Source organism: Salvelinus sp. IW2-2015, linkage group LG20 (assembly GCF_002910315.2).
Source record: "Salvelinus sp. IW2-2015 linkage group LG20, ASM291031v2, whole genome shotgun sequence".
NCBI lineage: Eukaryota > Metazoa > Chordata > Actinopteri > Salmoniformes > Salmonidae > Salvelinus > Salvelinus sp. IW2-2015.
Window position 1 is genome coordinate 17,229,053 of NC_036860.1, and position 16,766 is coordinate 17,245,818.

Below are 16,766 nucleotides of genomic sequence, written 5' to 3' on the forward strand. Positions count from 1 at the left end.
CTTAAAATAAAGTGGTGATCCTAACTGACCTAAAACAGGGAATATTTACTAGGATTTAATGTCAGGAATTGTGAAAAACTGAGTTTAAATGTATTTGCCTAAGGTGTATGTAAACTTCCGACTTCAACTGTATCCAAGGCATTAAATCTAAACCCTAAAAGTGTTATTTTACTACGGTACTGACAGTGATCATGATATTGCTCTCCATCATGTTTGTACTCATACATGGTGAGCTACGGTGCAACCGCCCTCCCTCAGGTTGGCTGGTCCCAGCTCGACTGGTCATCTATCACTCACCCTTGGAGTAGCCTTCCAAGGCAGTCATGGTATCCATTTCGGAAACCAATTTTTGGATGGGCCTAATGTGTATATATATTGTAGATTGTTTCCATACGGTACCCATTTCAAGCCCAGTGACTCGTTCTGGTCTCAAAACAGCTTCCATTTCAGCACTGACCCATCAATCATGGTGTGCCCACTTCAAACAAGTTTTGGTAGAAATGTATAGTATTGGCAATTATTAATAATATCACTGTCCACCTCGAGGAAAGGGACTGACAAAAGAGAAAATGTTGTCCAAAAATATAAGAAAAAGTAATCTGATGCCTAATCCAATGTGAACATAATCCAATATCTTCCAAGTAGGTGCAAATTCAGTCAAAAAAGACTGGGAGTCATAAAACCTACATCTAAGTGATGAATTTGAACGTTTGTGATTACTAGTGTGTGGGACTCCTGGTAATTGAAAATGTTAGTTATTTATATGTACCATTGATCTCCAAAGAGAAAACTAATTTCACTGTGACAATCAGCATAACGCCATGCTTTTCATATAAGTGATGCGTATTATGGAATTTGGCTACATGTTTCATAGTTACCTGTGAAAAGATGAGCCTCTAATGTATGAATATTTAATCAGATACTGAAGGGTTTATATTATTCATTATAATTTAAATGTCAAGCCTGCACATGTAAGTCTGACAAATTTATCTGATTTAACCATGTTTTAAATCATGAGATGTTAATTTTATAATTTCTCTCCATCTGCATGATTATGTGCCCACTTCTCTTCCTTTCCAATCTCTTTATTGAAATGTAGATTATTAGTGTTTTGGCCTTGGTTAGATAGAATAAAGGCCTCTTTCTCTGTGTACATAAAATTGGCTTTTATTTAGACACCACCACCCCCCTCAACCCACTTCCTGTCCCCTTCTATCTTCAAATGAAGATCTGGGTCAGCCCCTTTCTCCTGGGGCGTGCCCATTGAACCTCACACTTTCTCCATTTGTAGGGACAATGCTGTGTGTTGTGTATGTGTGTGGCTGCCTGCATTCAACCCCTACTGTGGACCAAATTGGACCGCCCCGTCAAAAGCCCACATTCCAAAATTGAAATGTGTGGCACTGCCTGCACTCAAACCCTACAGAGGTCCAAACAAAGTGACAGTGCTGTTGTGCATGTGTGTGGCTGCCACACCGATCACGAAAAACCTTATCCGGAGGGTTTTCAGTGGTTAGCTTTGCCCACGGTTGTCTGCATGTGAACAATCCCGATGCTGTGTTTTAACGTTTAGAAATGTAAATAATTATTGCTTGCAAAACGGTTTTTGAAACATATGCTGATATGTCCCTTATTTTTCATATCAGCGAGAAAGATACTTACTGGAGCAGTTTTGCACAGATCCATACGCTGTGTGTGCTTTCAGTTGATGAACTACACTTCCTCCCCAGTTATGCTTACACCACAGGATGCTGCTGAAGGGTGGACAGCTCATAATAATGGCTGGAAAGAAGTATATGGAATGGCATCAAACACATGGAAACCACTTGTTTGATACTATTCCATTTATTCCGTTCCAGCCATTACTATGAGCCCGTCCTCCCCAATTAATGTGCCGCCTGTTGTCTGTGGCTTACACACAGGTGTTCGGTGCCCTAATCTATGGACTTCACATGAATGGGCAGTTGTGCAGCATGAGTTTTTCCCCACAAAAGGACTTTATTACAGACAGAAAGAGCCCTCCCAGACGATCCCGCAGGTGAAGAAGCCTGATGTGGAGGTCCTGGGCTCGCGTGGTTACACGTGGTCTGCAGTTGTGAGGCCGGTCAGATGTACTGCCAAATTCGCTACAACAATGTTAGAGGTGGCTTATGGTAAAGAACTGAACATCCAATTTTCTGGCAACAGCTCTGTTGGACATTCCGCAGTCAGCATGCCAATTGCACGCTCCCTCAAAACGTAAGACATCTGTGGAGTTGTGTTGTGTGACAATTGCACATTTTAGAGTAGCCTTTTATTGTCTCCAGCACAAGGTGCATCTGTGTAATGATCATGCTATTTAATCAGCTTCTTGATATGCCAAACCTGTCAGGCAGATGGATTATCTTGGCAAAGAAGAAATGCTCAACATTTGAGAAAAATTAAACATGTGATCAACACTTTACATGTTGCGTTTATATTTTTGTTCAACATAATTAACAAAGGTGGCTGCCTATTGATTCCATCTAACTTCCTTAAACAAGCACTATAACATGGAGATATGGCCGTACGGGAACACTAACCCTATAAAGGTGTGAAGTAATTTAACCTTTTGTTTATTGAAAAGTATTTGTCGCTGATATGAAAACCTTACCGCAAACGATGAGTTTAACGTTCAGAACTAGCGTCGGGGCTCATAACAAACCTCCCCTGACCAGAATATACTATTATCAATAGGCGCTAAAGGTAGTAAGGGTCTATGAATAGGTTATTAACATGACCTCTATACAGTGGAACAAACTAAGCAATAGTGCTGTGTGTTGTGCATGTGTGTGACTGCCTGCCCTCGACCCCTTCAATGAACAGCTCTGCCAAAAGCCCGGCCACATTCCAGAGCTGAAGAGGTCCAGTGGGGATACTGGCATGAGCTCTGAGGATGACGACCAACGGGTGTTGGACTTGTTCAGAGGTCCAGCCTCCCACCATGCTTGGCTCCAGCTATGTGCATCCTCTCATGGAAGAAAAACATGCGTTCTCTTCCAATGGAAATTTGCATTTGACTCATCTAAACCATTCCCATAGGGAAGATAGGCTGACACTGATGAACATTTGTGTTTCTGAAAAATGGGAGCTTGAGTGAAATCACATGATAGGTCACTCAGAAAATGTGGCTATCAGCCACATTAATCTAGTATCAATAATTTGCCCGGCTACCCAAAAGCCTTGCTCCGGCCAAACACTACACCCACGGACGTTAGTTTCTTCTCCGAGTCTGGATCGGGTACCTCCCTGAAGATTTTTTATAATGGAAATCCATTATAATAGAAACGATGATGGGTTGGGCCAGAGCAAGAACACATGAAAATTAGTCATGGGCTCTGATACTCTGACTGGTTAAAGATGATCCACTTGCTGATTTCTTTGTTTTGTACAACACCCTTCATTTTGAGGTGACCACAAACAACTTCAATGATGGCAGTCTGACTAATGTATCAAACGATAGAGCAGCAGAATAATTCAGTTTATCGAGTCATCAGGCAAATAGATAGCCTATATAATAACAGGCACACATGAAACAGTCGTTAAAAGACCCACTAATGAAGTAGAAAATAACTAGAAAGGAATAGTTGTCAAATCGTCATGCTCTCAAAGATGTTGGCGGGATAGTTATCCACGGGATATCGGTGCTGCTTCAAACAGTGTTGACTTGTGGTTCATATTTGATGAAGACTGAGAAATTACCAGTTGGCTTAACTTCTGCATAAAACCAAATTGTACTAAGGAGAACACAAATAAAGCAAATAAGAGACGAGACATTTTAATCTCAATGGTTTATGCCAGAGCAGTAAAAATTACAATTTCAAGGATTCTCATACAATATTTACTGCTGCTCTTATATTGCAGCATTTCATTGTGTGACATCAAAAGCAATTTGTTCTCATGCACCACTGCTCTGAAATGCCAACTGAGATAATTGAAGTTAGTCATTCGATGTTAGCCATATTTGTTCGGTAACATTGAAAATGTTGGCACTGAAGATTACAGTCATTGCGGTTGTATTGATTCATGTGTGGGCAGTAGCAGCAATTTCATTGCAGTGAAAATCTGCTCTACTCAATAAAGGGCAAATAGTTAACTGACAAAAGCTTTCTACAGCTCAAGGTCTCAGAGTAATATCCTGGCTGATGGTTACCTCATAGCTTGCAATGACCGTTTCTAATCTCATATGAAAATATATGTACTTAATTAGGGTCAGTTACTTCTTCTACACTGTCCATACTGTAATGTTATCCCTACTAGGTTCGCCAAGTGAATTATCCTTCACAGAACAAGCACCATATATTCTGTCTGAATTAATCTACACCTAATGCACTCAACACGAGGAATAAATGACATCTTGCCAATTTAATGGTACTAAAAACTGTGATAAATGAAAAACATTAGTGAACTGGATGTCTTCCATGTAAACTTTTCCAATAAGCAGAAGATACACGAGAGGTGACAGCTAAAACATCTGCTACTGTACAGTAATGTGAGAAAACGCTTTTCAAGGGGGAGATCCAAAGCGTAGGGCCAGTGAGTGACTTATTTTCATTGACAAAAAGATTTAGTTACACAATGAATTTGATGTTTGGTGATATGCAAGGTCTTCTTTAAGGTTGGTTTTCACTGTGCAGTTAGCTAGCATGGCTGAGTGAGTGGATTAGGGAGGGGGTGAGTGGGAGCAGAGCGGGTCTTTTTACCCCCTCAGACGTCCGTCATCTCGTCCTCCATGTCATCTCCCTCCTCCTCCTCCTCCTCCTCCTCGTCGTCCGACGTCAGATCCAACTCATCCATCTGAGACACACATTTTGGACACGAGCAGATGAACAGGTAGTTATCCCTGGGAAGAGAACAACAAAGTTACATAAGTCACATGGCTGCCTGTCTCGTTCTGGACAAAGATTGTCTTAGCGAGAGAGCAAAAGGAAGAATAAGGAATATAATGCAGACTGATAAAATACATTTGCGTCAATCTGTGAGCTCCTCAAAAATAAATGCCATGATTCAACACTGTAAACATACTGCACAACACAATGTGGGTGTGAATACTCGCTGTTCTTTTCTGGTTCAATGAAAGTCAATGAACTAAGTAGAACAGACTCAGCTGCTATTGCATTGGTGTCCATGGGGGAGACAACCAGTTAAAGGTCTAATGCAGACATTTTAAACTCAATAGCAAATCATTTCTGGGTAACAACTAAGTACGTTACTGTGATTGTTATAAATTAAAACCGTTGAAAAGAAGCAAAAGAGCAATTTCTTAAGCAAGAATTTAGCTAGGACTGTCCGGGAGGGTCTGAGTTGGGAGGGGGAAACTGAAAACTAGCTCTTATTGGCAGAGGTTTAGAACTATTTGTTATTGGTCTACTAACTAACCAATGTCACCAGGCAGGCCAAAACGCCATCCCACAAAAACAGGCAGAAATTTCCAAACGGCTCTTATACCAAAGGGGCATTATCATAATTTTAACATTTCACAGTATTATTCCAACTTCAGTGTGGGAATATACACTGCTCAAAAAAATAAAGGGAACACTTAAACAACACAATGTAACTCCAAGTCAATCACACTTCTGTGAAATCAAACTGTCCACTTAGGAAGCAACACTGATTGACAATAAATTTCACATGCTGTTGTGCAAATGGAGGAGCAGGTGGAGCACTGCCAGAGCCCTGCAAAATGACCTCCAGCAGGCCACAAATGTGCATGTGTCTGCTCAAACGGTCAGAAACAGACTCCATGAGGGTGGTATGAGGGCCCGACGTCCACAGGTGGGGGTTGTGCTTACAGCCCAACACCGTGCAGTACGTTTGGCATTTGCCAGAGAACACCAAGATTGGCAAATTCGCCACTGGCGCCCTGTGCTCTTCACAGATGAAAGCAGGTTCACACTGAGCACATGAGCACGTGACAGACGTGACAGGACGCACGCCGTGGAGAACGTTCTGCTGCCTGCAACATCCTCCAGCATGACCGGTTTGGCGGTGGGTCAGTCATGGTGTGGGGTGGCATTTCTCCAGAGGCAGCTTGGAACTCAGTAGTGAGTGTTGCAACCGAGGACAGACGATTTTTACACGCAAAGCGCTTCAGCACTCGGTGGTCTCGTTCTGTGAGCTTGTGTGGCCTACCACTTTGCGGCTGTGCCGTTGTTGCTCCTCTACATTTCCACTTCAAAATAATAGCACTTACAGTTGACCGGGGCAGCTCTAGCAGTGCAGAAATTTGACGGACTGACTTGTTGGAAAGGTGGCATCCTATGACGGTACCACGTTGAAAGTCACTGAGCTCTTCAGTAAGGCCATTCTACTGCCAATGTTTGTCTATGGATATTGCATGGCTGTGTGCTCGGTTTTATACACCTGTCAAAATTGACGAATCCACTCATTTGAAGGGGTGTATACATACTTTTGTATCTGAAGTGTATATAAAGCACAGGAAATGTTTGACTGCACTGGGCCTTTAAGTAGACTGGAATGGACTTTTTTTTTCTTCTTCAACGGTAAACCGCCTGAGTGAACCATCTTAAATTATCCACCATCTTTGGTTCTCATTTTCTGAGAAAAGAGACAGAGACCAGTCTTTGTTCATGCTTCACTACCTTCAGTTTGTGGGAGTTGCAGATTTTCAAGGTGAAGTGCCTTTCAACAGGATACAGTGAATATGAATCCAAAATGGGTTCCCGCAGAGCAAACCAGCCCTGGTTTTAAGGGGGTAAAAATCAGTACCGGAGCGTAGGTAGGCACCGGAATAACCGCCAGACCCCCTTGGCTGTGCTGGCCCAGGACTGCCCCTTATTGCCTGGGAGGGTGGCCATTGATCTTGACTGAACTAGGAACAGTTTGAGTCTGTCAAAAGGATTGGTACACAGGGAATTTCAGTTGTTTACCTCAGGATTTTGTGTCTGCTATGACGGCTCCTGTCACGCTGACAGCAGTCCAAGTAACTGATACCGATCTCCTGGAGATGTGAGGAAACAGAGTTTAACATGTTAGCAGATGAGGACATTCACATCAAAAGACCTCCCATTACAGTTACTATATAGGGATTAATTTAATTTACACAACAATGAATGACAGTTAGCCACTTCAAACTCCTGGAGTTATCGTTCAAGTTTTGTTACTTTATCTGGTTGTTTCATGTTTATTCAGCAGCAGGCGCCAAATCTCGTCACTATCCTGCCATGGTCATAAGAACGAAACTAAAGCGCACACATTTTTTGCCAGAATTTAATTGGCTGGCAAAACATTTCTCTGGCCCCTTCTGACGCTTCTGTAACGGGCAGATGCAAGCCTTCTCAATCTCTCTGACAGCCTGACACAACCGCTCTAATCCTTAAAGTCTCAGACCCCTAATACCGGCTGACAACAGAGCAAGCCAGGATGTTCTGTCCCATCTATCCACGGCCAGAATTTATCGCCAGCCCCCCCTCCCCAGCATCCTCTTCTGACCTCTCCAGGGCTGATGTCACTTAGGGCACTGAGATGAAGCAAGAAGTTGTTGCTCGGGAAAGATGCCGCCGCATTCGGTATGCAGCTATGGTTACCTAGAGAGTAGACGAAATAATCAAACAATCAAACTTTTGACCAGTGAAATGTATTTGTAGTTCATTTAATTGATTCTGTATGTTGTGCGAGTTTGAGGATTCTGGGAGCTGGGGTTAGAAACCATCTGATAGTGACGACTCACATGCGCTTTGCAGTAGGAAGAGCCCGGAACCCTCGCAGTTCAGAAAGTCACCGGTCTCTGTGGAGACAAATCTAATTCAGCTCTGACCTCTATTGTCAGTAGAGGAGATTCATTCCATATTAGTAACGATTTAAAATATGCCTGAGTCAAGCCACCCCAATTCAGAGGCGCCAAGTATTATTTACGATCTATCATAAAATGTGAGCTGTACAAAGCCTCTGAAAAACTTTCTTGGTAATGTAGGTTTAGACTCAAATATATTTATCAGACAGTTTTCCGCAGTATTCCTCATAAACGGTACAGATGTCACAGGAAACAGCACTGTATTTGAGTGTAGGGAGGGAATTGTGACCTTTCTCGACATCCTTGTATAGTTGGTCAATGAAGGAATCCAATTGCTCCCTCTGCTGGCTAGTCAGCACCAAAGCATCACATGCATGAACCCATTGGCTGAGAGAACTAGATAACGAGACATAAGAAAACAATGTCAGCACTTTAAATTTAATGATATTCAGACTAATGGCACAGTGCATTATTTATGAGTTGGAGATTTAGAGATTAACCTTACCTGGTACCTATACCCTGTCCATTGGTCCCCACAAGGGAGAAGAGGGAACGAAATCCCTCAGGTGTAAACCACTGTAACATGCAAGGACACACACCTTATAGCATAAACTATCTGCATCATAATCACACACGTCCATAAGAAATTGTTCTATCAAAGACATTATTTTACAGTCTTGTCTACTGGGAGCGAAGAAGTAGCCAAGTATCAGCTCGAAAAAACGATGTACAGTCGTGGCCAAAAGTTTTGAGAATGACACAAATATACATTTTCCACAAAGTCTGCTGCCTCAGTTTGTATGATGGCAATTTGCATATACTCCAGAATGTTATGAAGAGTGATCAGATGAATTGCAATTAACTCCAAAGTCCCTCTTTGCCATGCAAATGAACTGAATCACCAGCTGACATGTCAGTGATTCTCTCGTTAACACAGGTGTGAGTGTTGACGAGGACAAGGCTGGAGATCACGCTGTCATTGTGATTGAGTTTGAATAACAGACTGGAAGCTTCAAAAGGAGGGTGGTGCTTGGAATTATTGTTCTTCCTCTGTCAGCCATGGTTACCTGCAAGGAAACATGTGCCGTAATCATTGCTTTGCACAAAAAGGGCTTCACAGGCAAGGATATTGCACATAAATCAACCATTTATCGGATCACCAAGAACTTCAAGGAGAGCGTTTCAATTGTTGTTAAGGCTTCAGGGCGTCCAAGAAAGTCCAGCAAGCACCAGGACCGTCTCCTAAAGTTGATTCAGCTGCGGGATCGGGGCACCACCAGTACAGAGCTTGCTCAGGAATGGCAGTAGGCAGGTGTGAGTGCATCTGCACGCATAGTGAGGCGAAGACTTTTGGAGGATGGCCTGGTGTCAAGAAGGGCAGCAAAGAAGCCACTTCTCTCCAGGAAAAACATCAGGGACAGACTGATATTCTGCAAAAGGTACAGGGATTGGACTGCTGAGGACTGCGGTAAAGTCATTTTCTCTGATGAATCCCCTTTCCGATTGTTTGGGGCATCTGGAAAAAAGCTTGTCCGGAGAAGACAAGGTGAGCGCTACCATCAGTCCTGTGTCATGCCAACAGTAAAGCCTCCTGAGACCATCCAAGAATACATCCAAGAATACAGCCATGAATAAAGAATGGTACCAACACATCCTCTGAGAGCAACTTCTCCCAACCATCCAGGAACAGTTTGGTGACAAACAATGCCTTTTCCAGCATGATGGAGCACCTTGCCATAAGGCAAAACTGATAACTAAGTGGCTCAGGGAACAAAACATCGATATTTTGGGTCCATGGCCAGGAAACTCCCCAGACCTTAATCCCATTGAGAACGTGTGGTCAATCCTCAAGAGGCAGGTGGACAAACAAAACCCCACAAATTCTGACAAACTCCAAGCATTGATTATGCAAGAATGGGCTGCCATCAGTCAGGATGTGGCCCAGAAGTTAATTGACAGCATGCCAGGGCAGATTGCAGAGGTCTTGAAAAAGAAGGGTCTACACTGCAAATATTGACTCTGCATCAACTTCATTTTATTGTCAATAAAAGCCTTTTGACACTTATGAAATGCTTGTAATTACACTTCAGTATTCAATAGTAACATCTGACAAAAATATCTAAAGACACTGAGGCAGCAGACTTTGAAAATGTATATTTGTGTCATTCTCAAAACTTTTGGCCACGACTTTGTGTCTATAAATAAATTGGTCGTGAAAGGGGAAATGGTGCCACACTCACCCGATTGAGATGATCGTCGTAAAGTGCCGTTGTAAACAGGGTTCGTAGTACGGTTAACTGCCCCTACAAACCCAATACAATATGTCAAAATGAAGGTAACAGTCTATAAGTAACCGTTTTGAAATCTATTCCAATGGTGACTCAAAGRTAATGCTGACCACATTTTTTTAAACCAAATTTGAAGCTCAAACCTGGTCTCCTCAATTCTTCTCAAAGCACATTGGAGGAGTGTTCCAAGGTCCTTTCCTCAGACCTCCTCCAATGAGCCTTAAGAGGAATTTAGGAAACAAGGATGGGGGAAGCAAGGATTTAACATCTTGTAGCTAACATTTTTAGACACAGCCATTATCTCCATGCTTACCTGGAACTTCTCTCCCAGCAGCTTATGTGCAATCTCCTCCTCCTCGTTGGCCGCACGGCTGCAGAATTGAGAGAACAACTTCTGCCAGTGCCCTTTGTCTTGGGCCTGCATGACACAAATGATTCAAACATTATTATTATGTTTGAGAAATACATATTATGCACAGGTATGCAAAGAATATAGGATTATTATAGCAAGCTGACAGGTGAAATGCTTCTCCAGGCATTGTGAAGATCTTTCAATCTCCAAAAACCTTAATCTCAAACTAACATTCACTACAAAGACAGAATGCAAATACAAAGTGCAACCCACTTTGGAATTGGAGAAGCTCAACAACAAAAAAGTCAGAGGCAGGAGGCAGAGGAGGCTCACCTGTTTGACAGTGGCCACCATCCTGGCCATGAGCATGATGCTGGAGGTCTCAGGAGGGTAGTGCATGCTCCTAGGGGACAGATAAGGGACAATGTCAGTTCATACTGCAGCAATCACAGACAAAATATTACTGGGGCTGGATCTGAAAACGTTACTGGCTGTCAAATCCTTGCTTTCTCGTCCTCGTTTACTCAAATCTAATTGAAAGCGGAGTTGCGAGGGAGGGTGCTTTGAGAGGGAGGTGAGGAATTAGAGGAAACGAGGAAGCAAGGATTTGACAGCTAGTAAAAATGTTAAATCCAGCCCAAGAAAAATATGGGCCCCATCTAGTAGTATTCAATTAAACAGAAAATCCATATCTCACCTCCAGGCATCCTTTAGTTTGCTGATGGGGTGGTTTGGGTCCTCTTGGGAGGAGCCTAGGCACAGGGCCCGATGGTACTGGTCTGCTGCAGCCTGCCGACACTCGTTGCTACAGTACATCACCTGCAGGGGGAAACAAAGTCTCACTGAAACCCAAAGCGAGACACTGGACTAGATTGGAGGAAGGAGCTACAGTACATCAACACATCTCCATGTGGTTGTCAGACAGGGATTGGGTAGGTGCATCTCATTTATCTTATTTAAGTGGCTTCTAATCCTTCATCTTTACTGATCTGAAAACACAGGCTAAGTAGGAATCTTCCATATTGCTTTCCACTACAATGTATTTATTTATTTGTATTTTTAAGGGGGTAGATCAGTTTGAATATTGAAGATTAATAGAACCCACAATCTATGTAATTGTCATCATAATTTCCAATCCCCCATATGTTTTATTATTTTCCCCTAACCCCACTCCCCTAATTGTAAACTACTGGACAACAATACTTAGGCCTCTACTTAAAGCTTAAGTAAAAAAGTAAAATAAAATATACAGTCACAGAATATTTGACATTAGTTATCTTTTTTTGTCCCAACTTCTGTTACCCTCAAATCCTCCCATCAATCTCATTCCAAAATATTTTTCAACTCTTCTGTAATGTTTCACAAAAGTTCTGAACCTTTCTATTCTGATAGTAAAAATTTGAATCTTTAATTTCTTTCTAAGAGTATTATTAGATTGATCGATTGACTATGGCTTTTCAAGTCACCCAGCAGTGCTATTTGCAGTGCAATCTCCAGGTAAATATTGTAAATCTTAAGGCATTTCTGAACCTGTGACCAAAAACAAGCTACATGTGGACAGTACCAAAACAAGTGATCTAATGATTCTGTATCTTCACAGCAAAATATACAGAGCTGGGATGGATGTTTCCCCCATATACATACAATTCTAATGGTTGCAAGAATTTAGCAAAATCATTTAAATGGGAAAGCTATACGTTTTTAATCCATCAGTTCATAAACCATGTACCATGGAATCGGCACATCGAAAATCTCTTCCCAACTATTTTTGCAAGCTGTTCATTTTTTGATCCTTAAATTAAACTGGTATATTTCTTTTTTCTTTAACCAATTTTGGTCTAATGTAGGGCCGACAGACAAGTTCCTTACTTTCTCCCCCTTCCTGCGGTAATGCTGCAATCAGTTGGCTGTAATTTTGAATAGAGCAGACATTTCCATTTATTTTTGTTTGCTGTATGTGTGACATAACTCCCTCAGCTGCATTTATGATATCATTAACAAAGATTATTAAACAATTTTTCCAAAAATATATATATTTTTTTGTATCAATTAGTATAGGAGTTTAACCATAATATTTGTTGTAATATTTGTTGTGTCTTTTATGGTGGATTAAACTGAAATTGCAACCAGCTTTCCATGGCTTGTTTAAAAAATAGGGATATTCTAGAGATTATTTAATTTTCAAATAACCGAAAGTGTTGTAAACTGAATAAAGGGAAAAAAGTTTTTTTACGAACACGGGATGAGCTATTCTTACTAATCTGCTGGAAAACCAGTTCGGATTGAAGTACAACTTTTGTATGACTGAAGCCTTTAGTGAAAGGTTCAATGCCTTAATATTTAAATTTCAGCCCTCTGAATTCATATTAATTATATAAATAGGCACGTTTCATTTTGTCTGGCTTGAAGTTCAAAATAAAGTAGAATATTCTTTGCTCATATCATTTAAAAAACAAGTTGTTCAGTGTAGCCAGGGCCATAAGTCTCTGCATGGCCGGTTCCCCTCTCTCCACTGGGATTCTCTGCCTCTAACCCTATTACAGGGGCTGAGTCACTGGCTTACTGGTGCTCTTTCATGCCGTCCCTAGGAGGGGTGCGTCACTTGAGTGGGTTGAGTTACTGACGTGATCTTCCTGTCTGGGTTGGCGCCCCCCCTTGGTTTGTGCTGTGGTGGAGATCTTTGTGGGCTATACTCGGCCTTTTCTCAGGATTGTAAGTTGGTGGTTGAAGATATCCCTCTAGTGGTGCGGGGGCTGTGCTTTGGCAAAGTGGGTGGGGTTATATCCTTCCTGTTTGGCCCTGTCCGGGGGTATCATCGGATGGGGCCACAGTGTCTCCTGACCCCTCCTGTCTCAGCCTCCAGTATTTATGCTGCAGTAGTTTATGTGTCGGGGGGCTAGGGTCAGTTGGTTATATCTGGAGTACTTCTCCTGTCTTATCCGGTGTCCTGTGTGAATTTAAGTATGCTCTCTCTAATTCTCTCCTTCTCTCTTTCTTTCTGTCTCTCGGAGGACCTGAGCCCTAGGACCATGCGTCAGGACTACCGGACATGATGACTCCTTGCTGTCCCTAGTCCACCTGGCCTTGCTGCTGTTCCAGTTTCAACTGTTCTGCCTGCGGCTATGGAACCCTGACCTGTCCACCGGACGTGCTACCTGTCCCAGACCTGCTGTTTTCAACTCTCTAGAGACCGCAGGAGCGGTAGAGATACTCTTAATGATCGGCTATGAAAAGCCAACTGACATTTACTCCTGAGGTGCTGACTTGCTACACCCTCGATAACTACTGTGATTATTATTATTTGACCATGCTGGTCATTTATGAACATTTTAACATCTTGGCCATGTTCTGTTATAATCTCCACCCGTCACAGCCAGAAGAGGACTGGCCACCCCTCATAGCCTGGTTCCTCTCTAGGTTTCTTCCTAGGTTTTGGCCTTTCTAGGGAGTTTTTCCTAGCCACCGTGCTTCTACACCTGCATTGCTTGCCGTTTGGGGTTTTAGGCTGGGTTTCTGTACAGCACTTCGAGATATTAACTGATGTATGAAGGGCTATATAAAATAAACTTGATTTGATTTGATAAGTAAATATGTAAACTGGGATATGACTAAATAATTAATCAGGGTGATTTTTCCACAAATACAGGTATTTACCTTTTCATGGAGCAATATATATAATTTTGCTAACTTTCTATTAAAATGTATTGTGGTGAGAGTTTCTCTCTTTAGGGATATAAATACTGATTATGTCCACTTCACCGCCAGGCCATTTTATTGGTAAACTCAACAGTAATGTAAAAGTTGTATTTTTTTGCGATCCAATATGTAATATAGTACACTTTTCAATATTTGGTTGCAATGCAGAGATTAGAAACATTTTTCTAGATCCTCTATGAGACTGTCCAGGGATCCAAATTGCGCATTTAAAAGAAAACACGAGTTGCCAGTACAATGACACCATTTCTTTTAAGCCCCGGATTTTTAGCCCCGTGATATTATTGTTGGATCAAATTTTAATAGCTAACATTTTGATGGCCATAATAAATAGATATGCTGATAGTGGACAACATTGTTTCACTCCTCTTGACAGTTTGATACTTTCTGAGAAATAGCCATTATTTACTCTTTTACAACTGGAGTTACTATACATAACTTTAATCCATTGTATAAGAGATCCTACAAAATTAAAATTGTCCATTTATATATAAATCCTAGTCGTACTTTTCAAAATGAACACTAGGCCCGGTTTCCCCGATTCTTCATAGTGTTCCATTGTTTCCAGTACTTCTCCTATATTATCTCCTATGTATCGTCCATGTAAAAAAACTTGTCTGACAATACTTTTTTAAATTCTATGCATTTTGCTAGAATTTTTGCATCACAACAGTGAAGTGTAAGGGGCCTCCAGTTTTTTAGGTGGGCTGGATTTACCACCTGGGTCCTGTTTCAGTAATAGTAAAATCAGACCTTCTTGCTGACTATTCAATAGTCTACCATTTTTATAGAAGTGATCAAAACATGCTAATAATGGAAAAAGGTTTGATGTACCTCAACTGGTATGCCATCCAGCCCTGGAGTTTTACTGGACTTAAAGGCTTTAAATGCATCAAGAAGTTCCTCCTCTGTAATTTGGCCTTCACATGAGTCTTTCTGTACACCTTAATTTTACGCTATTAATAGAAAAAACATCCTTACAATTAAACTTCAATTTGCGAAGATGCAGGAGACAAATGAAAATATATGCTAAAAGTACTTTGCTTCCACTTTCAAAAATTGGTTACAATGTGTTTTTAGATCAGTACTGTCCAGTCCTTAATTGGCAGTGCAGATGAGGACTTGTGAGAGGCACACACCTGGCATTGTGGGCAAGCTTGGTGCAGCTCTGGATGCACTTTGCACAGCTCGGGGTGGGGTAGACTGAGGTCAGGGATGCCACTGAGTCTACGGGCATTATCCTCGGCCGTCTCCAGAGCACGCAAGCAGAACTCACAGGCTGGAGAAGAGACAGGGATGGATGATAAATGAGAGAACTAAGGGTCATATCACTAAATATGAAAGACCATTCAAAAGACTCAAAATGTGAGGTTTTCCCCTTGGCATATGTTCATCTAAAAAGCAAAGCATGCTGGAACATTTTGACCCACAATTTTAGGAACATAAAACGAGGATGTGTTCAGTCTGTCAATCACCTAAATCTTGAACCTGTAACACCTCACCTTTGTACTTGTACAGGGAATTCCACAAGAACTGGGCAGAGACAAGAGGGCGCTCAATAAAAATGGTGTCTCCTTTCTTGATGGCCTTCTTGGAAAATAATCCCTTGCCCTAAAAATAAAACCAAATGTTTAGATACAAAAAGCAATGTCAATTTCAGTAATATGCACCTGCCCATACTTTATCCACACAAAGTGTATCCTATTGACTCAGAACAGGCTAGCCTTTGAACTTTATTAGCCCCCCAAAAGGTATCTCTGTGCATACCTAGATAACTAACGTGTCAAGATGCTAGTTGTTTAACTAGACAAAAAGCTTAGCTAGCTTTAAAAGGAATCAGATAGCAATCCATGTGGCATGAAGGTGGTGACTGTACTTGGTGGTGAATGTAATTTGCTAGCTAACTACAATAAGCCATTGTAACAGTATACCTTCCCGTCCCTCTCCTCGCCCCTACCTGCTCGTACCAGGGACCCTCTGTACACATCTACAACAGCCACCCTCGAAGCATCGTTACCCATCGCTCCACAAAAGCCGCGGCCCTTGCAGAGCAAGAGGAACAACTACTTCAGGGGCTCAGAGCGAGTGACGTCACCGATTGAAACGCTATTAGCGCGCACCCCGCTAACTAGCTAGCCATTTCACATCGGTTACACCATGATGAATCTAAAACATTAACACAGATAGCAAGTAACTACGTAGTTACAGACAGCCAGAAAACGTCAACAAAATGCCAAAAAATGCTGTCTCGCGAATAATTTTTTGATTTGCCCAGCTAGTCCACACAGACTGACAGCATGCGTGCCAATGAATTTGGCATCAAAACGGTGCTAGATCCGAGAAACTTGAAATTAGCCTTTTCAAAATAATCATTGTCAGCACATTACCTTAATCTTGTCAATAAATCGGACTTCCACACAACTGCTAACTTTAGTGGGGTCGACGCAGAGAGAAAACATGTCATCTTGGGGGGCAGCCATCTTCAAAACAACCTTCGCCCTTTCAACTCTGACGTTTTTAGAAGCGTCTACCCGTAGGCATTTAGTGGCCTCTAGCGATTGATTTAGGTAGTGTTTTTCTAGTAAACAGATTGACTAAGATTAGTGCCCTGCAAAATTCTGACATGATTTTATCTTCGATG

The 16,766-nt window shown here is 41.8% G+C and overlaps 1 protein-coding gene across 2 annotated transcripts; it reads right to left on the reverse strand.

Moving 5' to 3' along the window:
• Positions 1-3,780: 3,780 nt before the first annotated feature.
• LOC111981437 (protein-lysine N-trimethyltransferase SMYD5) lies at positions 3,781-16,645 on the reverse strand. 2 transcript variants are annotated; one of them, XM_024012705.2, is made up of 13 exons: positions 16,513-16,645; positions 15,628-15,736; positions 15,265-15,404; positions 11,109-11,230; positions 10,745-10,814; positions 10,373-10,477; positions 10,012-10,074; positions 8,277-8,347; positions 8,061-8,167; positions 7,709-7,765; positions 7,471-7,565; positions 6,909-6,979; positions 3,781-4,815 (listed from the first exon to the last, which is right to left on the reverse strand). In XM_024012705.2, the coding sequence occupies exons 1-13, from the start codon at positions 16,603-16,605 to the stop codon at positions 4,797-4,799; spliced, it is 1,122 nt and encodes a 373-aa protein (XP_023868473.1). In that variant the 5' UTR covers positions 16,606-16,645; the 3' UTR covers positions 3,781-4,796. The 2 variants fall into 2 exon arrangements, with proteins under 2 accessions (XP_023868473.1, XP_023868472.1); XM_024012704.2 differs by having other exon boundaries at positions 3,781-4,861.
• Positions 16,646-16,766: the final 121 nt, after the last annotated feature.